This window comes from Myotis lucifugus, unplaced genomic scaffold, assembly GCF_000147115.1.
Source record: "Myotis lucifugus unplaced genomic scaffold, Myoluc2.0 scaffold_770, whole genome shotgun sequence".
In the NCBI taxonomy this organism is placed as follows: Eukaryota; Metazoa; Chordata; class Mammalia; order Chiroptera; family Vespertilionidae; genus Myotis; species Myotis lucifugus.
In genome coordinates, this window is record NW_005871818.1 from 109,627 (window position 1) to 135,384 (window position 25,758).

At 39.0% G+C, this 25,758-nt stretch overlaps 1 protein-coding gene across 1 annotated transcript in view; it reads left to right on the top strand.

The window, feature by feature from the left end:
* LOC102440785 (3-oxo-5-beta-steroid 4-dehydrogenase-like) overlaps positions 1-24,689 on the top strand; it is a 63,505-nt gene extending 38,816 nt beyond the window's left edge. Inside the window, exons 6-9 of the mRNA XM_014448129.2 lie at positions 2,599-2,708; positions 15,616-15,781; positions 22,379-22,461; positions 24,647-24,689. Coding sequence (XP_014303615.1) covers positions 2,599-2,708; positions 15,616-15,781; positions 22,379-22,461; positions 24,647-24,689 — 402 coding nt within the window. The remainder of the gene's footprint in view (positions 1-2,598; positions 2,709-15,615; positions 15,782-22,378; positions 22,462-24,646) is intronic.
* Positions 24,690-25,758: the final 1,069 nt, after the last annotated feature.

A 25,758-nucleotide genomic window follows, 5' to 3' on the forward strand; every position in this document is an offset into this window, starting at 1 on the left:
AAAAACCATGGGTGGTGTTCATCACGACCAGGGTCTGGCTGGCGACCAACCGGAAGGAAGTCAGTCCTGCAGGGGTTGTCCTGGCAATGGCTGCACCCTCCCTGAGCTGTTTCCCAGGAGCTGTTTCGGGCAAGGTCGGGGTTTGTGGCAGGAACCCGCCCTGGGAGCGTGGTTCCCTGAGAGTGTGCCGCCCAGCACGACCAGGGGTGAACCTGAGTGGGGGCAGCTGAAAGGCTTAGAAAAGACAGAGAAGAGAATGAAAGCCGGGACTCGGTGGGACACTGCTTCTCTGAGAGACAGCGATAACGTCCACAGCCATGCCTTTATTTTATAACAGAAGCTATGAGGCAAAGTAAGGGCGTGACCACGATGTTTACAACATTCTCCTGGGTTTCAATCCTACTCAACTACATGCACCTGAACTCTATCAAGCCTACATCACTCAGGCACGTGGGGCCACGTGTTGGGACCATAGGTTCAAGCTTACAACTACAGCTGTTGGCTATAATTGTGCTGGGAGGACTTGCATGTGGCAATGAGAGGACTGTGCCCTCTACTCAGTCCAAGGCTTGAACCTGTCCAAAACACTGTAGCATCTCCCCACAATAAAGTTTTAATTCGGTTTCTTTGTTACTGATGTTGTGGCCCCACCCCATAACAAAGAAACAATTTCCGGAGGATGAGGCCCAGGAATCAGGATTTTAAAAAGATTCCCAGGTGATTGTAATGTGCAGCCAAGAATTGAAAGTTGGTGCAATCATCATGCTATTGGGAAATCTCAATAGTAAATGGGATCTTTGTGATGGTACCCGATTATCAAAAGATTACAACCTAACATTATAGAAACTGAAGTATTAATAGGATCTGCAGAGGGAGAGGCTGTTCTGATTCCAAGAATTAATTTGTCCCCATCTGACACTGGCCTACGATTTAAATTGATTCAACGATGGTTTCCTGTGATGCCAACATTTGTGATGACTATTAATAAATCACAAGGACAAACTCCAGACAACGTAGGCATATAACTACCTGAAGCCATTTTTGCACATGGTCAGTAACTACATGGTCAGTTATATGTTGCTTTCTCTCGAGTTTGAAGAGCATGTGATGTTACAGTTAAAGTTCTAAGTACTTCATCACAAGGGAAATTAGTCAAGCACTCTGAAAGTGTTTTCACTATTAATGTGGTGTACAGGGAGATATTAGAATAAGTTTAATCACTTTATCAGTCATTGTTTACATCACTGTTGTTTTCATATCATGTTTTTGTTGTTTTCATATCATGTTGTTGTCATTTTTATATCATGTCTCTGTTGTTGTTATATCCTTTTGTTACTGTTTATTTATTACTAAATTTATATATTATTTTCATATACATTTTACTAATTTCCTTTCATCTCTCACATTTCTATTATAGAGAAAGGGCAAATAGCAATAGTAAAATATCTCTGCTAATTAATTCCCTTTTTTAAAAATATATATTTTATTGATTTTTTACAGAGAGGAAGGGAGAGGGACAGGGAGTTAGAAACATCGATGAGAGAGAAACATTGATCAGCTGCCTCCTGCACACTCACCACTGGGGATGTCCCGCAACCAAGGTACATGCCCTTGACCAGAATCGAACCTGGGACCCTTGAGTCCGCAGTCTGAAGCTCTATCCCCTGAGCCAAACCAGTTAAGGCAATTAATTCCCTTTTAATGTGCACGAATTTCGTGCACCAGGCTACTAGTATACAGAGAAAGATGGTAACTTTTTATCTCAGAATGAAAAAGAGAGCAAAAATTTGAGTGTGTCGCCTCATGCTAATGAGTAAATACCCTAATCTGTTGGCACAAGAATGTTGATCAGCTTCACAAACATATCCGACGAGGGAGGCAAGACCTGTTGGAAGATCACAGCCTGAAAATATTCATGTGTTGCGTGGTGTCTGAAAGCAGAGCACAGCAATACTGTAGAGATGGCTTACCAATACTGCAGCCCTTCTGAAGCCCCACCTTCAACAGTTTGCAGCATCCACAGTGATAATCCCAACGATTTTGCCTCTGTCCTCTCTGTATAATACTTACTGTTTTCAATGTTGAATGTAAAAAAATAAATAGAACTCTCATCCAAGAAAATAGAATTTATCTTTAAATTTAGTTTTCATACATGTTCTTCCTCTTGTGAAAATATTCTTAGATGTTTGATAGCTAGAGCAGAGGGCTTCTGTAACATGTCGCTTCTACTTACCAAGACTAATCTGAACATTGAGACTGTTATGGAAATTGTATTTTCTAGGATCTTTATTATAAATAACTGATTCTGTTCATTTCAAGTTTGAAACTATGATAGAGACACAAAATTGAATTCTGCTCCCCCCCCGAATTATTTCATAATTAATTCACAGATGGTACCCTTACTAACCTTGCTGTAATTAATTTCGCCAGTATATAAACAATGTAAGATTCCTTGTTAGGAAAAATACTTAGAATTTGTCTCACTATCCATAATATTTTAAAATGAAGTTTATTTAAAGATTTTTTTTTAACTACATAAAATTGCATTCACCTACAAGGCCTTATTTTTGTGCTCTGCTCTTCAATGCAACCACATAGGTGGAGTGCCATCCATATTTCACCCAGAGAAAACTCCTGGAATTTTGCCAACAGCATGACATTCTCATGGTTGCATTTACTCCTTTGGGGATCTCTAAGAATCCAAACTGGTAAGTAATACTATATGTCTCTTCAGGAAGTGTTTCCTTTGATGTAGAGTATGAGGCTAATGTGAATTATTTTATTTATTTAAATGATTCTATTGGGCTGTGTAATCTTAAGAAACTTACTTAAACTCTTCAGTTCATTCTCCATATATCCAAACTGAGCTAATAAAACTTCCTCACTTAGATGTTATAGGAATTGATTATACTACATGTATAAAATTACCTAACAGTGCCTAAAATACAGAGGTGATCCATAAATGCTAGTTTAGTTATTATTTGATAGAGTTTCTATGGCCTAAATTCTGAAATTTTAGAATTGTTTTTCTCTGTATTCAATGGCAACACTTCTACTATGATGTGTTCCACAGACCAAAGTAGAAATTTTTCTACGCTAATATGATTCCAAGAGTTATATTTCTACTTATTCCACTTCAGGCTACCTGCCTTCTCACATATGTCTTCTTTCAGCCCAGCCCTCTCTATAAGACAAATCAAAACATATTTACTTTCTCAAAAAGGCAGCAATATAAATTTGCCTCTCTTGATCTTCCCACACTAAGAACAACTCTTCATTGAGGACTCGGCAATCACAGAAATTGCTTACAGGTGACCTGAAATGTCCTGGTAGGTTACCAGGTGAATGGGAAGACAGAGAAGGAGGATTGATTACCACTGCTTCTCATTGATTCTAGCTAAATATCATGCATGTTTTTATTTTTTTAAGGTTGAGTACAGATTTCCAACCTTTGTTAGAGAATGAACATCTAAAATCATTGGGGAAAAAGTACAAAAAGACTGCAGCTCAGGTTGCTTTGCGTTTCAACATCCAGCGAGGGATAGTTGTCATTCCTAAAAGCTTTGACCCTGCAAAGATCAAAGAAAACTTTCAGGTAAGAGAACTGCTTCTGAAAATGTAAAAAGTAGGATATTTTTTATTCAAAGAATTTTGTTTAGACTAAAAAGAAACTTGTAATGCCTTCATATTTTATTTTATACCAACTCCCTGACCCACTCTGCTGATATCTGCATTTAATTTTAGCTGAATTTGAAACTATTGCTAGCACTTTGGGAAGTGCTTTGCTGATTGTACATTACGGGCATACTTCAGAAATATTACAGGTTCCATTCTAGACCACCAAAATAAAGCGTGAATTGCAATAAACTAACACAAATTTTTTGCTTTCCCAGTACATATAAAAGTTATGTTTCATTATACTGTCTATTAAGTAGTCTAAAAAGGATACATACTTTAATTTAAAAATAATTTATTGCTAAAAAAATGTTAACCAGCATTCAAGACTTCAGTGAATCGCAATTTTTTTGCTGGTGAAGGGTCTTGCCTTAATGTTGATGGGCTAAAATTCTAAAAATATTAGAATGGTGGTTGCTGAAGGGTGGGGTGGCTGTGGCAATTTCTTTAAATAAAAAAACAATATTTCCCATTTTGATTAACTCTTCCTTTCATAAACAATTTCTCTGTCATCTGTGAGGCTGTTTGATAGCATTTTTACCCACGGACCTTCTTTCAAAATTGGAGTTAATCCTCTCAGGCCCTGCTTTATAGACTAACTTTCTGTAATTATCTTTTGTTGTCATTTCAACAATATCGACAGCATATTCATCAGGAGTAAGTTTCATCTCAAGAAACCACTTTCTTTGCTCACCCATAAAAAGCAACTCCACGTTCATTCAAGTTTTATCATAAGATTGCAGCAATTCAGTCACATCTTCAGGTTCCACTTCTGATTCTAGTTCTCTTGCTATTTCCACCACATTTGTGATTACTTCCTCCACTGAAATTATCAGTGAGGGTTGGAATCAACTTCTTGCAAACTCCTGTAATACTGATATTTCTACCTCTTCTCATGAATCAGGAATGTTCTTAATGGCATCTAGAATGATGGATCCTTCCAGAAGGTTTTCAATTTACTTTGTCCAGATCCATCAGAAGAATCCCTACCTATAGCAGTTATAGCCTTACGAAACATATCCTGTCTAATAAAAGACAAAAAGGGTAATTAACCGTACCTCTGTTAAGCTCCCCATTGGCTAATTAGGGCGATATGCAAATTAACTGCCATCACATTATGCAGGCACAATGATGGGAGGTGAAAGGGGAAGGATGGAAGAACAGTGATCAGAAACCCAGGCAGCAGGCAAGAGCTGCAGGATTGCCGCCGCCTTGCCTTTGGCCCCGTGATCGCATTGCGATCAGAGGGAGAGCCCGGGCACAGGCCGGGCAGCACCCCTGGGGGTCCGGGAGTGCCACCCGGCCTGCGGCCCAGTGGTCACCATGGTGATCGAAGGGAGAGAGAACCGGGGCGCAGGCCAGGCAGCACCCCCGGGCGCCCCGGGGTTCCGCCCGGCCTGCGGCCCAGTGGTCGCCATGGAGATCAGAGGGAGAGTGAGCCGCATGGGGATAGGAGAGCCGGGGTGCAGGCGAGGCGGCACCCTGGTACCCCAGCACCTGACATGCAAAGGTGGGGGATGAAATTACTTTTCCCAAGGACATCTGCAAATATCCTGGGAAAGGCATTGCTGCAGACCAAGATCAACAGTAATTGATGTAAATATGAGGAGTCTGGCAGAAGGATAACCAGGACTCCTTTTGATATTCACAGGGTGAATATCTACATTTTATTACCTGCTGCTGACTCAATGGTCTAAAGCAAACTCCCCCAAGACCTGGCAATCTTACTGTTTGCTAAACATTACCGTTGATATGTCTGTTTGCATTCCTAAAGGTAATTGTGTATTCTAGCTAATAAAAGTGGCTGGGAAAGGAGCAACAGGGAGAACTCCACTTCTTTAGTTGAGTTATTCTCTGGTTCCCCCGATAATTAAAAAATTAATATTCCGTCTTGTGTGTATCATTTGCGCATCAGCCCTCCTTCCAAGTCTTTGAACCCGCCAAAGCCAAGCTGGCCATGGACTCTCGCAAGGCATCACTGAAGAGTTCACAACAACTCTCTTACTTGGCAAGGAAGAAAACAGTTGGCAAAGGAAACATTTCCTTACATCAAAGTTAAGGTCCCTCTGAGTAAAAAAGAATATTTCCAACGTAAAGGAGGGAACAGGCAAAAATAATAGGTTCTCATGACTTCCACTGAAGTTTGAGCATATGACAGAGTCAAAAAGAACAGACAAATTAAAACAGCCAGTGGACATTCAAATGACCCGAATCAACTGTCACTGTTTGTCCCAATAGCAGCAATGCTTATGTGATAATATAGTTTAACAAACATACAAAACAAGTCACATGATAAGAGAGGTTCGGCTTCTAAAATAAATTGAATATGTTCTTTAAAAATTCTCCTGTCCTCCCCTCTCACTATAATTCTTAATTTTCCAATCAGAAAATTACCCCAGGTGATCCAGTAACATGTGGAACTCCAGTAACCTTACTTATTTAAAAAAATAAACATCCCAACCATTTTTAAAATATTTAAATTGGTATTTTAGGGTTAAAATTATAGAAGATACTTAGATCCAAATGTATTTTCTGAATAAAAAATATTTCAGTTTTTTATTTAAAAAAATAAACATAAAAATATAAAAGTGACCCATTTTCCCAAGGAACTCTGAATTGGTACCTTTCCCTCGAACTTTCTTCAAATTAAGAGAATCTATGGAGTTCCCTATACTGCACAAGTTTTAATGAAAGAAAATAAGACTTTCTAAGAGCATCAAATACATGTTTTCTTATTTACAATCATATATACTCTTCTCTCTCTCTTTCTCTCTCTCTCTCTCTCTCTTTCTCTCTCTCTCTCTCTCTCTCTCTAAAATATATTCTTACCAATTCAGAGAGGAAGGGAGAGGGAGAGAGATAGAAACATCAATGATGAGAGAGAATCATTGATTGGCTGCCTCCTACACGCCCTGTACTGGGGATCAAGCCCACAACCCGGGCATGTGGCCTGATCTGGAATCAAACTGTGACTTTCCGGTTTATAGGTCGATGCTAAACCACTGAGTCACACTGGCAGGGCTCAATTCTAATTTATAAATTCATTCCAAGGACATATACAGCTTAAAAAGCTTTGGAAGTAGTTTCAAAAAAACTGGCTTTTAAGTAACAAAAAAACAGTTATAGAAGAAAGTTTAAATTAAAAGAAAAAAAATTGTTTTAATTTATTCAAGAGTGGGAACATCCTCCATGAAAATGTGTACCTTGGTGTGGAAACCAAGATGACAGCATAGGTAAACACCGGAGTATGCTGCCTCGAACAACCACTTCAAAAATACAACTAAAAGATGGAACGGACATCATCCAGAACCACAGGAAGGCTGGCTGAATGGAAGTTCTACAACTAGGAGGAAAGAGAAAAACATACCGAGACTCAGAGGAGGCGCAGTGCTGAAGTAAAATACTAAGGTGTGGAGTGCATGCAGAGGGGGCTGGCGGCTGAGGGCGTGGTTGTCGTTTTCAATCAGGAGGGAGTCTCAGGCTCTGAGCTCCAGTTCCGGGCTAGTCTCTAGGGACCCAGACTCATTTGGGAGAAGCGGGACTGTCTGGCATTGCTCAGAACCCTAGGGCAGCTTTCTCTCCGAGGGGCTTGCAGCGATTACTGGGACACTAAGAAGCAGAGCCTCTGAGGGCAAGACTGAGAGCAGCCATAACTGCTAGCCCCGCCCTGTTGAACCTGTTGGACCCGCCCCACCCAAGCCCTGCAAGGAGACTTTTGCTGGATAGCCTCAGGCAAAGGCTAGATTAGCACCTTCCTAGAGATCCAGGAACCAGGAAGCCCAGAGGTCAGAGTGGGCCCATCCAGTTTGCAGCTCCCTGGAACCATAAAAGACACACTCAGGGGGCAGACTCAGTGAGCACCAAAGCCCCATCGAAGCATGTCTAGCCCCAGAGGGGTGTCTCCAGACAGAAGTTCTCCCACTGCAGACACAGCTGATTCTCTCAGCCAATTGGCCTGGAGGTCAATTCCTCCCAATGATAACTACAACAATCAAGGCTTAACTACAACAAGACTGTGCACAAAGCCCACAAGGGGGTGCACCAAGAGTGTCTACCTCAGGTAATTGGGACACTTAGCACAGAAAGGAACTCTATCGACACAGCAAAGCATAAAAAATGCTGAGACAAAGAAACAGGACACAAATGACAGAATTGGAGGAAAGCAAACTGCTGGATATAGAGTTCAAAACCACACTTTTAAGGTCTCTCAAGAACTGTCTAGAAGCTGCCGATAAATTTAGTAAGACCCTCGAAAAGACTGGTGAGACCGCCGATAAATGTAGTGAGATCCTCAAGAAATCTAGTGAGACCCTCGATGGTGTGATAGAGGAACAACTAGAAATTAAGCATACACTGACTGAAATAAAGAATATTATACAGACTCCCAACAGCAGACCAGAGGATCGCAAGAATCAAGTCAAAGGTTTGAAATACAAAGAAGCAAAAAACACCCAACCGGAAAAGCAAAATGAAAAAAGAATCCAAAAATACGAAGATAGTGTAAGCAGCCTCTGGGACAGCTTCAAGCTTACCAACATCCGAATTATAGGGGTGCCAGAAGAAGAGAGAGAGCAAGATATTGAAAACCTATCTGAAGAAATAATGACAGAAAACTTCCCCTACCTGGTGAAAGAAATAGACTTACAAGTCCAGGGAGCTCAGAGAACCCCAAACAAAAGGAATCCAAAGAGGACCACACCAAGACACATCATAATTAAAATGCCAAGAGCAAAAGACAAAGAGAGTATCCTAAAAGCAGCAAGAGAAAGAAAATCAGTTACCTACAAGGGAGTACTCATACGACTGTCAGCTGATTTCTAAATAGAAACTTTGCAGGCTAGAAGGGAGTGGCAAGAAATATACAAAGTGATGAATACCAAGAACCTACAACAAAGACTTCTTTATCCAGCAAAGCTATCATTCAGAAGTGAAGGCCAGATAAAGAGCTTCACAGATAAGAAAAAGCTAAAGGAGTTCATCACCACCAATCCAGTATTATATGAAATGCTGAAAGGTATCCTTTAAGAAGAGGTAGAAGAAGAAAAAGGTAAAGATACAAATTATGAACAACAAATACACATCTATCAACAAGTGAATCTAAAAATCAAGTGAATAAATAATCTGATGAACAGTATGAACTGGTGATTGTAATAGAATCAGGGACATAGAAAGGGAGTGGACTGACTATTCTTGGCAGGGAAAGGGGTGTGGGGGGTGCAGGAAGAGATTGGACAATATCGTGCACCTATGGATGAGGACAGTGGGTGGGGAGTAAGGGCAGAGGGTGGGGTGGGAACTGGGTGGAGGGGAGTTATGGTGGGAAACAAGAGGAACCAATGTAATAATCTGAACAATAAAGATTTAATTAATAAAAAAAAAGAAACAAACAAGAAACCCTATCTTGTGAATCAGCTTGAAATATTTTGGAAATAAGTTTCTACGATTCTTCTTAATGATTATAGACATATTATATAAAATTACTTCACTAGTTTATTATTTTTTTCTGCTTATCTTTAAATGCAAATAGATATTTTCCCTATTTAGTTAAGTGTAGCAAATCAAATTCACAGAGAATCTTCAAACCACGATCTGAGACTGTCTAACTGTGTAGCCCGTTCATTTCAGCTTTTTCATTTGAGCCACTACATGGGTTATACTTGTGACCAACAGGATTTTAAGGGCCTGTTTCTCTTCAGAACAAGCCAGTGTGAGTCACATTAGGGCAGGACTATAATTCCTTGGCCTGCATGCAACTTCAGAACTTCCAGAATAGAAATAAAATCCTGCAACTGTTTCTACTTATATCAGAGCTAAAAGGAGAAAAGAAAGTTAGATGAATTTCTGAGACTATTATGGAATCTTCCAAATATAATTATCGAAACAAGCATCCTTCTCTCTGTTTTAGAGACTAAAAGAACTTTAGCTCTGATTCTTTTAAGCACCTGATGCAAGAAGCAAAACAAAGTTATCAATGTGTCCCTGTGGAGAGTAAATAGTCAATTTTTTGTTCTTAGAAACTGTTTTAAACATACACTAGGTAGAAAAGCCCAGCAATCTCTGTAATGGGCTCAGATGCAAAATAGGAATATCCTGAGGCCTCTCTGCTGGCATTGGGATCCTTGAGTTCAGGTCTCAGAAGCCACTGGTTAATCCTCCAAGTGAGCAAAGTCTAGAAATTTAGAAAGTTATCTAGTTCTTCCCTGGACGCCATGTATGCTTCCTTCATTCCAGATTTTAATATTCGTGCCTTTTTATGCATGGACTTTACTAGCTTGAGGCTCTTCCTAGTACTTATTTTCCGTAATTCTTCTTTTTTAAGTTTTTGTTAAAAACAAGACTATCAATTTCCAATTATTTAAATGCTGAGTACATTCCCATTGTATTTTTCCCAAGAAGAGATGACTACTTTAGAAAAGTCGGATTGCTAAAAAGAAAAGAGGGGAGGAAAGTAAGGGAGGTAGGGAGGGAGGGAGGGAGGGAGGGAGGGTGATTGGAACAAAACATTCTTAAGTCCTTTAAAGAACTTCTGTCTCCATCTGATATGAAAAGACAGTGCCTTGTGGAGAGCAGATCTGGCTAGTCTTTTTATGGAAACAAATATGTGATGCTTACTGTTGTAAGATAAGGGGCACAGCATTGATTGTATCCACTTAGGATTTTTCAATGTCACTTTCTGAGAGTGATCATAGATTTGGTAATATTCTCAATACTAAGATCTACCACAGAGCATATTTGTTACAACTTAAGAAAAAAACAACCTAACATGAATACAATTGGGTTGTTTTTTTTTGTACTTTTTTATGTTTTTTTTTACTTTGTTTTTGTTTCATGCTTTTAAACACTGGGGAATATTCCTGTGTAAGAAAAGGGAAGGAGCTCAGACTATAAGTAATTTTTTGTTTGTTTTTATTTTCTATGTAGCTAGCTATGTGATTTGGGGTAAGTCATTTAATTTCTCCATGTCTCAAGTTTCATTTGCTATAACAAGATGTTTGCATGAACTATAAAGTTAAGTTATTTTCAGTTTTAAATTCTATGCTGCTTGAAAATAATCAAGTGATATATGTGATAAAATAAGCAGTGTGTGTATGCCTGTATGTATATATGTGGGCACACATACCAGTATATGGTTTTTAAAATTGAGATATGATTTACATACCATAAAATTCACTTTTAAAGTGAACAGTTTAGTGACTTTTAGTGTATCTCAAGATGGTGCACCATCACTACCTCCTAATTCCAGAACATTTTTATCACTCAGAAAGAAACCCCATACCAATTAGCACTCACTCACATTCATTCTTCCCTCCCCCTGGCTCCTGGTAAACATTAATTTACTTTTTGACTGCATGGATTTTCCTATTCTGGACGACTAATATAATGAAATCATACAATATGTGGCCTTAGTGTATGTTTTCATTCACTTAACATGTTTTAATGTTGTAGCATCTACTATTGCTTTACTCGTTTTTGTACCTGAATAATATTCAACTGTATAATCACATTTTGTTTGTCTGTTCTTCAGATGATAGATATTTTATTTTGTTTCTGAATTTTGGCTGTTATTAATAAAACTCTAATCATTCATTTAAAAAAAAAAAGAAAGAAACTCTACCAGCGAGAAGGAACTGGAATGAAGTACTCAAGGTAATGAAAAGCAAAAATTTGAAACCAAGATGACTATATCCAGCAAGGCTATCATGCAAAATAGATGGTGAAATAAAGAGCTTCCCAGACGGGGGAAAAAAAAAAAACACGCCAAAGGAGTTTATCACCATGAAACAGTATTGCAAGAAATGCTAAAGGGACTGCTGAAATGAGAATAAATAGAGAGAGAAAGCTAGGCAAACAGACTACAAATGGCAGTATAAAAGTATCTATCAATAATAACCTTAAATAAAAATGAATCAAATGCTCCAATCAAAAGACAAAGTGTAGCTAAATAGATGCAAAAACCATGACCCAACTATATGCTGTCTACAACGAGACCCACCTCAGAGCAAAAGAGAAAAATAGGATGACAATGAAAAGATGGAAATAAATTTTCCATGCAAACGGAAAAGAAAAAAAAAGCTGAGGTAGCAATACTCATATCTGCCAAAATGGGCTTTGAAATGAACTCCATAACATGTGTCAACAAAGGTCACTTCATAGTAATAAAGGAATAGATCCAACAAGAGGATATAATTCTGGTAAACATATATGCACTCAATATAGGAGCCCCTAAATATATAAGAAAACTTCTTGAGGACTTTAAGGGAGAGATAGACAATAATACAGCTATTGTGGGGACTTTAACACCCCCACTTACTTCACCGGATAGATCTTCCAAACAAAAAATTAATAAGGAAACCGTGACTCTAAATGACACACTAGATCACATGGATCTAGTTAATATTTCACCCCAAATCTTCAGAATATATATTCTTTGCAAGTGCACATGGGTCATTCACAAAGACAGACCACATGTTAGGACACAAAACAAGTCTCTACAGGTTCAAGAAGATGGAAATCATATCCAGCATCTTCTCAGATCACAGTGGAATGAAATTAGAAATCAATTACAGTAAAAACACCCCAAAATATTCCAACACATGGAGCATAAATAGCATGTTATTAAACAATGAATGGGTTACCAATGAGATCAAGAGAGAAATAAAAAACGTCCTTGAAATAAATGAAAATGAAAACACAATAACCCCATATCTCTGGGACACAGCAAAAGGACTCCTGAGAGAGAAGTTCATAGCACTACTAGGCCTACCTCAAAAAACCAGAAAAATTAATAATAAACTATTTAACCCTACAACTTAAAGAATTAGAAAGAAAACAAGAAAAGCCCAGAGTAAGTAAAAGGGATGAAATAGCAAAGATTAGAGCAGAAATAAATAACATAGTAGCTAAAAAAAATAAGAAAAAAGTAAAGTCAACAAAACCAAGAGCTGATTCTTTGAAAAGAAAATCAAGATTAATGAACTGTTAGCCAGACTCATCAAGAAATAGAGAGGACCCACATAAATAAAATTAGAAATAGAAGCAGTGAAGTAGCCATTGACATCATAGATATACAAAGAATTGTAAGAAGATACTATGAACAACTATATGACAACAAGCTGGACTATGTGGATAAAAAGATATATAGACTTTTACAATAATGTAAGATTAGTGCAAGAACCAATAGTACAGATAAGTACAAAATAACAAGGCCCAAGTATAATAAAAATTTTATGCAAAATATAATAGGAAAAACTAGTGTCAAATGGATGTGTTTTTTAATAAACTATTTAACCCTATAACTAATGGTGTGGGGAAATGCCTAGTTATGTGGAAACAATATAGATCTTTGCCTCATACCATACTCCAAAATTAATGTCCCCACGATTTAAAGAGAAAGACAAAGTTATTGTAAATACTACACAAGAATTTCAGTTCTCTGAAGCTATGGACAGAAAGGTAAGCTATGGAAAAATTATAAAGAAGATGTTAAATTTAATAGTATAAAAATGTTAAATGTAAAAATACCAGAAGCAAGTAAATATAGATAATTGTATTTTTAAATATAATATTAAAGAGGTTTATATCCTTGTGAATTAAAAGTCTAATAAAAATCAATGAAAAAATAGAATACTAAGAATCAACAGGAAAATGGGCAAAAGTAAGGAATAGAAATTTGCAAAAGACAATTTGCAAGATTAGTAAACATATGAAAATGTGTAATTGTGCTAATAATAACAGAAATGGAAATTTAAGTGTGATGACATGCTCCCCCTCCTAAGAGCATGCCAGCACCTTTCCCTTCCCCTTCTTCTTCCCTCTCAGGCGTGCATCTCCTAAACTCTAGGGGACGCCAGGAGACCTGCAATCAGGGGAGCAATGGCCAGAGGCAGCTCAACCTGGGCTAACCCCTTGAAACTGTCTCCAAAGCCCCCTTTTCTCTGATTTGGCTCACTGAGAAATTAGTGTTTTAGTAACTTAAAAAGTCTGGCATGAGTCCATGACAGAAAGAATGAATTATTACCTACATCATCACTGTAGCCCACAGCTAAAATGGAAGTGGCTATTTTACAAGTACCACTTCCAAACTGACACCTAAGCTAACACTATACAATATGCTCTCAGGTATACAGAGTAGCAACCTTTGACTTCCTAGCTGACCTCCATCCATCCCCATATTCCTCCTTTTTCCCTCAGCAACACATCTCCTTCCTACACCCCCAAGAACAATAGTCTGTCATTTAAATGTTGAAATGACAATAGGTTTCTTACAAATATACAGAGAAAGATGGTAACTTTTTATCTCAGAATGAAAAAGAGAGCAAAAATTTGACAGTGTGTCGCCTCATGTGGCACAAGAATGTTGATCAGCTTCACAAACATATCCAACGAGGGAGGCAAGACCTGTTGGAAGATCACAGCCTGAGCCTGTTTATGTGTTGCGTGGTGTCTGAAAGCAGAGCACAGCAATACTGTAGAGATGGCTTACCAATACTGCAGCCCTTCTGAAGCCCCACCTTCAACAGTTTGCAGCATCCACAGTGATACTCCCAAAGATTTTGCCTCTGTCCTCTCTGTATCATACTTACTGTTTTCAATGTTGAATGTAAAAAAAATAAATAGAACTCTCATCCAAGAAAATAAAATTTATCTTTAAATTTAGTTTCAAACATGTTCTTCCTCTTGTGAAAATATTCTTAGATGTCTGATAGCTAGAGCAGAGGGCTTCTGTAACATGTCGCTTCTACTTACCAAGACTAATCTGAACATTGAGACTGTTTGTTATGGAAATTGTATTTTCTAGGATCTTTATTATAAATAACTGATTCTGTTCATTTCAAGTTTGAAACTATGATAGGGACACAAAATTGAATCCCCCACCCCCATTATTTTATATTTAATTCACAGATGGTGCCCTTACTAACCTTGTTGTAATTAACTTCGCCAGTATATAAACAATGTAAGATTCCTTGTTAGGAAAAATATTTAGAATTTGTCTCACTATCCATAATACTTTAAAATGAAGTTTATTTAAAGTTTTTTTAAACTACCTAAAATTGCATTCATCTACAAGGCCTAAATTTTGTGCTCTGCTCTCCAATGCAACCACATAGGTGGAGTGCCATCCATATTTCACCCAGAGAAAACTCCTGGAATTTTGCCAACAACATGACATTCTCATGGTTTCATGTACTCCTTTGGGGATATCTGGGCAACCACTCTCGTAAGTAATACTATATGTCTCTTCAGAAAGTGTTTCCTTTAATGTAGAGTATGAGGCTAATGTGAATTTTCTTATTTATTGAAATGATTCTATTGGGCTGTGTAATCTTAAGAAACTTACTTAAACTCTTCAGGTCATTCTCCCTATATCCAAACTGAGCTAATAAAACCTTCCTCACTTAGATGTTATAGGAATTGATTATACTACATGTATAAAATTACCTAACAGTGCCTAAAATACAGAGGTGATCCATAAATGCTAGTTTAGTTATTATTTGATAGAGTTTCTATGGCCTAAATTCTGAAATTTTAGAATTGTTTTTCTCTGTATTCAATGGCAACACTTCTACTATGATGTGTTTCACAGACCAAAGTAGAAATTTTTCTACTCTATTATGATTCCAAGAGTTGTATTTCTACTTATTCCACTTCAGGCTACCTGCCTTCTCACATATGTCTTCTTTCAGCCCAGCCCTCTCTATAAGAAACATCAGAACATATTTACTTTCTCAAAAAGGCAGCAATATAAATTTGCCTCTCTTGATCTTCCCACACTAAAAACAACTCTTCATTGAGGACTCGGCAATCACAGAAATTGCTTACAGGTGACCTGAAATGTCCTGGTAGGTTACCAGGTGAATGGGAAGACAGAGAAGGAGGATTGATTAACCACTGGTTCTCAGTGATCTAGCTAAATATCATGCATGTTTTTATTTTTTTAAGGTTGACTACATACTTCGAACCTTTGTTAGAGGATGAACTTCTAAAATCATTGGGGGAAAAGTACAATAAGACTGCAGCTCAGGTTGCTTTGCGTTTCAACATCCAGCGAGGGATAGTTGTCCTTCCTAAAAGCTTTGACCCTGCAAAGATCAAAGAAAACTTTCAGGTAAGAGAACTGCTTCTGAAAACGTAAAAAGTAGGATATTTTTTATTCAAAGAATTTTGTTTAGACTAAAAAAGAAACTTGTAATGCCTTCATATTTTATTTTATACCAACTCCCTGACCCACTCTGCTGATATCTGCATTTAATTTTAGCTGAATTTGTAACTATTGCTAGCACTTTGGGAAGTGCTTTGCTGATTGTACATTACGTCCATACTTCAGAAATATTACAGGTTCCTTTCTAGACCACCAAAATAAAGCGTGAATTGCAATAAACTAACACAAATTTTTTGCTTTCCCAGTACATATAAAAGTTATGTTTCATTATACTGTCTATTAAGTAGTCTAAAAAGGATACATACTTTAATTTAAAAATAATTTATTGCTAAAAAAATGTTAACCAGCATTCAAGACTTCAGTGAATCGCAATTTTTTTGCTGGTGAAGGGTCTTGCCTTAATGTTGATGGGCTAAAGTTCTAAAAATATTAGAATGGTGGTTGCTGAAGGGTGGGGTGGCTGTGGCAATTTCTTTAAATAAAAAAAAAAAATTTCCCATTTTGATTAACTCTTCCTTTCATAAACAATTTCTCTGTCATCTGTGAGGCTGTTTGATAGCATTTTTACCCACGGACCTTCTTTCAAAATTGGAGTTAATCCTCTCAGGCCCTGCTTTATGAACTAACTTTATGTAATTATCTTTTGTTGTCATTTCAACAATATCGACAGCATAGTCACCAGAAGTAAGTTTCATCTCAAGAAACCACTTTCTTTGCTCACCCATAAAAAGCAACTCCACGTTCATTCAAGTTTTATCATAAGATTGCAGCAATTCAGTCACATCTTCAGGCTCCACTTCTGATTCTAGTTCTCTTGCTATTTCCACCACATTTGGGATTACTTCCTCCACTGAAGTTATCACTGAGGGTTGGAATCAACTTCTTCCAAACTCCTGTAATGTTGATATTTCTACCTCTTCTCATGAATCAGGAATGTTCTTAAAGGCATCTACAATGTGAATCCTTTCCAGGTTTTCAATTTACTTTGTCCAGATCCCTCAGAAGAATCCCTACCTATAGCAGTTATAGCCTTAGGAAACATATCCTATCTAATAAAAGACAAAAAGGGTAATTAACCATACCTCTGCTATGCTTCCCATTGGGCTAATTAGGGCGATATGCAAATTAACTGCCATCACATTATGCAGGCACAATGATGGGAGGTGAAAGGGGAACGATGGAAGAACAGTGATCAGAAACCCAGGCAGCAGGCAAGAGCTGCAGGATTGCCGCCTCGCCTTTGGCCCCGTGATCGCATGGCGATCAGAGGGAGAGCCAGGGCACAGGCCGGGCAGCACCCCTGGGGGTCCGGGAGTGCTGCCTGGCCTGCGGCCCAGAGGTCACCATGGTGATCGAAGGGAGAGAGAGCCGGGGCGCAGGCCAGGCAGCACCCCCGGGCGCCCCGGGGTTCCGCCCAGCCTGCGGTCCAGTGGTCGCCATGGTGATCAGAGGGAGAGTTAGCTGCATCGGGATAGGAGAGCCGGGGCGCAGGCGAGGCGGCACCCCGGTACCCCAGCACCTGACATGCAAAGGTCGGGGATGAAATTACTTTTCCAACCACATCTGCAAATATCCTGGGAAAGGCATTGCTGCAGACCAAGGTCAACAGTAATTGATATAAATGTGAGGAGTCTGGCAGAAGGATAACCAGGACTCCTTTTGATATTCACAGGGTGAATATCTACATTTTATTACCTGCTGCTGACTCAATGGTCTAAAGCAAATTCCCCCAAGACCTGGCAATCTTACTGTTTGCTAAACATTACCATTGATATGTCTGTTTGCATTCCTAAAGGTAATTGTGTATTCTAGCTAATAAAAGTGGCTGGGAAAAGAGCAACAGGGAGAACTCGACTTCTTTAGTTGAGTTATTCTCTGGTTCCCCAGATAATTATAAAAATTAATATTCCGTCATGTGTGTATCATTTGCGCATCAGCCCTCCTTCCAAGTCTTTGAACCCGCCAAAGCCAAGCTGGCCATGGACTCTCGCAAGGCATCACTGAAAAGTTCACAACAACTCTCTTACTTGGCAAGGAAGAAAACAGTTGGCAAAGGAAACATTTCCTTACATCAAAGTTAAGGTCCCTCTGAGTAAAAAAGAATATTTCCAACGTAAAGGAGGGACCAGGCAAAAATAATAGGTTCTCATGACTTCCACTGAAGTTTGAGCATATGACAGAGTCAAAATGAGCAGACAAATTAAAACAGACAGTGGACATTCAAATGATCAGAATCAACTGTCACTGTTTGTCCCAATAGCAGCAATGCTTATGTGATAATATAGTTTAACAAACATACAAAACAAGTCACATGATAAGAAAGGTTCAGCTTCTAAAATAAATTGAATATGTTCTTTAAAAATTCTCCTGTCCTCCCCTCTGACTATAATTTTTAATTTTCCAATCAGAAAATTACCCCAGGTGATCCAGTAACATTTAGAACTCCAGTAACCTAACTTATTTAAAAAAACAAACATCCCAACCATTTTTAAAATATTTAAATTGGTATTTTAAGGTTAAAATTATAGAAGATATTTAGATCCAAATATATTTTCTGAATAGAAAATATTTCAATTTTTGATTTAAAAAAATAAACATAAAAAATATATGTGACACATTTTCCCAAGGAACTCTGAATTAGTACCTTTCCCTCTTTCTTCAAATTAAGAGAATCTATGGAGTTCCCTATACTGCACAAGTTTTAATGAAAGAAAATAAGACTTTCTAAGAGCATCAAATACATGTTTTCTTATTTACAAACATATATACTCTCCTCTCTCTCTCTCTCTCTCTCTCTCTCTCTCTCTAAAATATATTTTTACTGATTCAGAGAGGAAGGGAAAGGGAGAGAGATAGAAACATCAATGATGAGAGAGAATCATTGATCGGCTGCCTCCTACACACCCCATACTGGGGACAAGCCCACAACCTGGGAATGTGGCTTGACCTGGAATCAAACTGTGACTACCTGGTTCATAGGTCGATGCTAAACCACTGAGTCACACTGGCAGGGCTCAATTCTAATTTATAAATTCAGTCCAAGGACATATCCAGCTTAAAAAGCTTTGGAAGTAGTTTCAAAAAAACTGGCTTTTAAGTAACAAGAAAACAGTTATAGAAGAAAGTTTAAATAAAAAGAAAAAAATTTTTTTAATTTACTCAAGAGTGGGAAAATCCTCCATGAAAATGTGCCTCCCAGTCACAGTGGCACAATGCTGACATACAAAGCATACAAATAATTCTAACTCTGGCATAAAAGTGACAACTTTCTTGGGAGAAAAGCAGATACTGTAAATTTCTCAAAGTCTTCCTGAAACATTTTTTAAAGTAATTTTTACTTCTTTAGAAAAAATGCATACATGGAAAACCATCCTATCTAATAAAAGACAAAAAGGGTAATTGACTGTACCTTCGCTATGCTTCCCATTGGCTAATCAGCACCATATGCATATTAACCACCATCAAAAATGGCGGCTGATTAGCACACTGCAGGCAGGGCTGGCCAAGGCCAGATGCCATCCGGGTCCCGTGTGCGCCCCTGGGCGGCCGGGCTTAGGCGGTGCAATTGCGTCACCTACGCCCTGCCCCAGCTGGGACCCCCGTGTGCCGCCTAAGCCCCACTGCCAGCTGGGACCGCATGGCGATCCCAGAGCAAGCAAGTGCGGAGGGAAGGCGGCCCCCAGGTGGGCCTGCTCCTGGATCGCCATGGTGATTCCAGAGCAGTCAAGTGCAGATGGTGGCCTGCCCCCAGGTGGGCCTGCTCCTGGGATCACCATGGCCATCCCAGAGCAGGAAAGTTCCCCACAGGCAGCACCCAGCAGGGCCTGCCCCCCGTCTCTGCAGTGATTCGGTGATCCATGAGCAGGAATGCGCAGCCTGCTGGCAGCACCCCATCCTGGCCACAGCTCAAGGGAGAGAAAAACACGCAGTGGAGGCCCGGAGCCTGAGAGATCAACGGAGAGGGTCACCTGCTCCAAGCCTCCACGGTGTGGCTGGGGGCAGGCCCCCAGCAGACACACACACACACACACACACACACACACACACAGCGCCTGCTCTGAGCCTCCAATGCAGCTGGGGGCAGGCCCCCAGCGGACACATATATACACACACACACACACACAGGACGACTCTGCTGCCAGACTGTGGCTGCCAGTAGGACATCCACTGAAGGCTCCCGGACTGTGAGAGCGGCAGGCTGGGCTGAGGGAACCCCACCCCCCAGTGCACGAATTTCATGCACTGGGCCTCTAGTCTGTAATAAGAGGCCCATTCTATAAAATTTTACCTGGTCCTACTCATATCTGCAATCATAACCATATTTATAGACAAATATATCTATACTAATAAAAGAGTAATATGCTAATTAGACTGGGAGACCTTCCACGAAACCTTCCAGATGTTCTTCTGGACAAAGCCATGGTGGCAGGGCTGAGGTAGAGGTGGTTAGAGGCCAAGAGGGGAGGGCAGTTGTGGGTGATCAGGCTGGTGGGGGTCAGGGCTGTTGGGGTAAGCAGACCAGCAGAGGGGCGAGTTGGGGGCAAGCAGGCCATCAGTGGGGGTCAGTTGGAGGTGATCAGGATAGTGAGGGGGGTAGTTTGGAGTGAGCAGTCCACCAGGGGAACAGTACGGGATGAGCAGGCCAGTGGGGATGGAAGGTAGGGGTGAGCAGGCCAGCAGGGGGGGCAGTTGGGGTGACAAGGCTGGTGGGGGGGCAATTTGGGGCAAGCAGGCAGGCAGCGGGGGGGGCAGGTGGGGGTGAGCAGCCGGCAGGCAGAGTGGTTAGAGGTAATCAGGCAAGCAGGCAGGCAGGTGAGCGGTTAGGAGCCAGCAGTCCCGGATTGCGAGAAGGATGTCCAACTGCTGGTTTAGGCCAATTTCTGTAAACTGGCAGTAGGACATCCTTTGAGGGGTCACAAATTGGAGAGGGTGCAGGCCAGTCTGAGGAACACACCCTCCCCCATGCACAAATTTCATTTACCGGGCCACTAGTTTCTTAAATAATAAGACTTGAAAGTCAAAATTACTCCTGGACCCATAAGCTGCAGAATGGATGTTGTGTTAGCAGGCCTGAAAACATTAATCTCATTGTACATCTCCATCAGAGTTCTTGAGTGACTGGGTACATTGTCATATTTTGCAATAAATTTATTGTTTTTCTGAACAGTAGATGTCAACAGTGGGCTCAAAACATTCAGCAAATCATGTTATCATCCCAGCTTTGTTTTTCCAGAGTAGATTTAGCATAATACTTAAAATTCTAGTTTTTCAAAACGGTAAATGACCGTTTGCTTCAACTTAAGGATACCAGCTGCATTAATCCTTAAGTAGACAGTCATCCCTATTTCATTGCTGGAGTTGAGGTCATGTGACAAACAGCCCTACTAGATGGTGGAAGGGAAGTTCATAAAAGGAAAAAGTGGGATTCTGTTATTAGCCAAGAGAAGAAAGAATACTAGACAGTAATATCAACTACCAACAGTATTTTAACACTTTCCCAAATTCCTCACAGTAAAAAGTCATTGACACTGTTTTTAGCCATCTTAAAAGAGAGAGCCACTGCATGACTAATGTGTAGGCTCGTCAAAAATTTTATTTTAAAAAAACTACAAATTAGGCCCTGGCTGGTTTGGCTCAATGGATTGAGCATCAGTCTGGCGACAGAAGGGTCCCAGGTTTGATTCCGGTCAAGAGCTTGATTCCCGGCTCTGGTCAAGGGCTGATGTGAAGGCAACCAATTGATGTGTCTCTCTCACATCGATGTTTCTCTCTTTCTCTCCCCTTCCTTTCCACTCTCTCTAAAAATCAATAGAAAAATATCCTCGGATGAGGATTAACAAACAACAACAACAAAAACTACAAATTTTGAGGTATCTGAAACCAAAGTGTTCATGGATTCAAAACTTTACTGTTCAGCACTGCCAGTGTGGCTCAGGGATTAAGCATCAACCTATGAACCAGAAGGTCACAATTTGATTCCAGTCAGGGCACATGCCTGGGTTGCGGGCTCAGTCACCACTGCAGAGCATGCAGGAGGCAGACAATCAACAAGTCTCTTTCATCATTGATATTTCTCTACCTCCCTCGCCCTTCCTCATTGAAAGCAATAGAAATATTTTTTAAATAATGAGAGAAGTGATTAAAAGGACAAAACAAATTTTTTTGAAAGTACAAGAGCAAATTTAGAGATAAGTGAATATTTTTTTTTAAGTGTACACGGGCTCTAGTCCAGAATCAAAAGTTCAGCATCTTATCCAGAAATAATAAGAATTCTTCAGATGTCATGAACATACATTGTTTCACAGCACTTAAAATTTCTTGTAAGATGTCCCTAGCAGAATTATCTTAAGACAAAGTGCAGAAGAGAATTCCTGTTCCACTGCCATTAGGTGGACCCCCAGCACTAGACCAACTCCTCTTAGACATTTTCAGAGATGTTCATAAATCTTAGAAAGTTTCCAATTGCTGGTCCCACTCCATAATCCCAACCTTGACCCATTTTCTATCTTTTTAAATGTCTGTCTTTTATTTCTGTAATTTCAGATCTTTGACTTTTCCCTCACTGAAGAAGAAATGAAGAGCATCGAAGCCTTGAATAGAGATCTCCGCTTAGCGGGTCTGGACAAGTGAGTTCTGGGGGATCCTTAGTCAGGTACCACCCAGTGGTGTTAGATTGAAAAGCATCACCAAGTGGGCTCTTATGAACCTGGACCTATGTCCCCAGAAAGCACAAGGCTAAAGGCCACTGGGCAGTATATTCTGAATATGAAATTGGTCTGGGTAAATTACATTCATTCTAGTAACTCCCTATAAATCTACATTTTTATTTAAAAGAGGATTTCTGGCATTTATATCACATCCTATGACAGGTTAAGGCATGGCAGGCTAAAGACCTTAAGAAGAATTTCGTCATAGTGTATAAATAATACGATTCAAATTAATACAATCACACCACAATTATTCAAACACCATATGTATTTCTTCCTAAAAATCAAAGTGATGCGCGAATCAATAAAAAATACTTCCTGAGACAGATACATGGGAGTGTAGTAGAAAGAGCATCAAGTTGAGAGCCAAGAAACTAGTTTTATTTTATTTATTGTTGACACTATTACAGATGTACCCATTCCCCCCTTTACCCACACCTACCCAGATCAGACCACCCCTCCTCCTCTCTCTGGCCATCACCATACTGTTGTCTGTATCCATGGGCTATGTATATATGTTCTTTGACTAATCAAGAAATTAGTTTTAGATGAATGCTCACCTATAAGATTTGAAGCTTCTAGTTCCACCATTCTAGCTCCATCTATCTACAAGTAAAATTCCTAACACTTCTTGAAATGTTGCCAGATTCGGTTATTTAATGAGGTAGCCCTTTATTTTCTAAATATTATTGGTCCTTGAAAATAAAAAGTGAATACACACACATGGTATGTATATACATACACATGATTTTTTCTTCTTAATCATGCTTTATTAATATTTCCAGTTCTTCAGATCACCTGAATAGTCATCTTCTCTTTACAATCTTCTCTTTAAGTGAGCAATATAAATGCTCATAAAAATAATTCATATACTTTGGATACTTTGGACACCAAGTATTTCAAGAGTCAAAAACTGCTGTGACTGTATTAATATCAAATTTCTGAATTCATTTCTGAATGAATAAAATAGCTTCCTACTGTGAATATTCCAGGGAAAAATATTTTGACATCTAACTGCAAAAATGAAGGAATAAACAAACTCAGAAATAAAAAACATGTAGGTTCATTAATAGCTTTTGAAAATAAATGGTTTTTATTGAATAAATATTACATTAGGAAGAGATAGTAGGATGTAGTCATCCACCAATGTACTGATTATTTTTATAGACAATTAGTTGGTAATATTATTTATTTTGACATTTGAAATGTTTAATACCTAATTCTAGAAACACTGAAAAACTAAGTCATCATACCAGGAATAGAAAAATCATCAAGGAGAAACAAATATTAGGCCCCGTGGGTCAAAAAAAATGTATTATTTAGGCACGTTGGGCCATGAGTCTTTTTTGTTTTTCATCCAGTTTATTCTTGACTGGATTTCACAGCCTTTTTCTGTTTTAATTTAATTTGTATTTTATTTTTATATATAGTTTAATTTTTTAAATTAAATCTTTATTATTGAAATTATTACATATGTCCCCTTTCTCCCCCATCAATCTCTTCTTGCCTGACCTGGCCCCTGCCCCAGGCCTTCATGACCCTATTGTCTGTGTCCATGTATATTTTAACTGAAAGCTCATAGTACTTGTATGAGTACTATGCTATTGCTATTTAAGAGACAGGTTCAACATCATTACTGTCATCATTATAGCAGAAACTTCCTTTGCTGGTCATTACCTTCTAGATCTCAAACTATCAACTCTCAGGAGGCCTAGTGAGAAGGGGGAGGAAGCACTGTGCAGAGAAGGGGGTGACCTTGCTTGGTGACAGAGCTGTGAAGAGAAGTGCCTATGTGGTTCCGCTATCAGGACAGCAGATGGGAAGGAGGAGTTGGAAAGAGGCAGGCTTCTCTCACCTCCTGTGTTTTGGTTCTGAGCAAAATGTTGGTGTAGAGGCAACCAGCCCCCTCTATGCCCAAACACACACACTGAAACCTCCAGGGCTTTAGTAAAGTGCTGGCTTGATGAAACCTGGGAGGAGGTGGGTAAGAAACCTAAGGAATGATTAACAGAGAGAGGGAGTGGTCGCTGAAATTGTCAAAAGATGCTAGTAACACATACAGCTGTGCGACTTTGGAATGAAAGTTTTTCCCTTGTTTTGGCAGTTTGTGTGATCATCCTGAATATCCATTCCATGAAGAATACTGACTTCAGAGAGCACCTGCACTTATTTTTCCCTGTGTGTGTACCATGACCTTTGGCTGGGTGCTTCCCCCACACGTGGAAGTGAAAAGGGTTTTACTATCCTCAGATGAAGTGGCGATGGGCTTAACTTCTGTATAAGAGAAGTGACTTTGATTTAGCTAAGTTGAAGAAAAAAATGTTTAAATCTGTTGAAATAATAGTTGGGAATTAAATAATTAAATTGTCAGCAAAGCCATAATGATTTGGTGGTTGTGGGTTTCCATCACTTTTTATTCATTTTACCCAGCTTTAGGGATGGATAACTGCTAGTTTTCTCTTGCATGCTTTAAAGGGAACAAGCTTCAACATAACTGGTGATCACACTTACTGCCTATCACTCCTGCTCCCATGTATCATACAACCAGCATTATGCAAAATGGCTTCAGACTATCAACATACACAAATAAAACCCTGTATTGTAAGACAGTCCGAAGATAACTATTTTAAAAGAAGGATTTTAATAACATACTGTAAAAAGCTTTATAAAATTTTTAAAGTATTACTGGGATAACTGTGTCAATTTCAATGTAGCAAGTTCCAAAGATCACTGGTAATTTTACTCTAAGGTTTTCAAAGTGAATAAGAAGATTATTAGAATTCTGCAAGAGAAATATATCTATTTTCAGTTAAACTAAAGCAATATATTTTATTCATTTATATCGGGTCACTTTCACAGAGCAAGAGAGGTCTTTAAAAAGTATTTGTCCACAAAATTCTTTTAAAAAAATAAAAACAATAAAATTATTTGTCCAAACCGATTGCTTATAATCTTCAATGACCTGAAAATATAACCTTCTGAGAAATTATCACCTTAAAAACATTTGATCTGTACCCATTATTTCCACTGATTCTAATATTAATATTTATAATGCTGTGCTCTGGAAAATGTATTGTTCATAAATATTAATAAACTATGGTAACTTACTCCACTGCATGGATCTCCATTTTGTTGTGGGGGTAGTGGGCTGATCGTCTGAATTCATTTAAACTAAAAAAAACCTTGACTAAGTTCCTATTGCACATTTAGCACTGG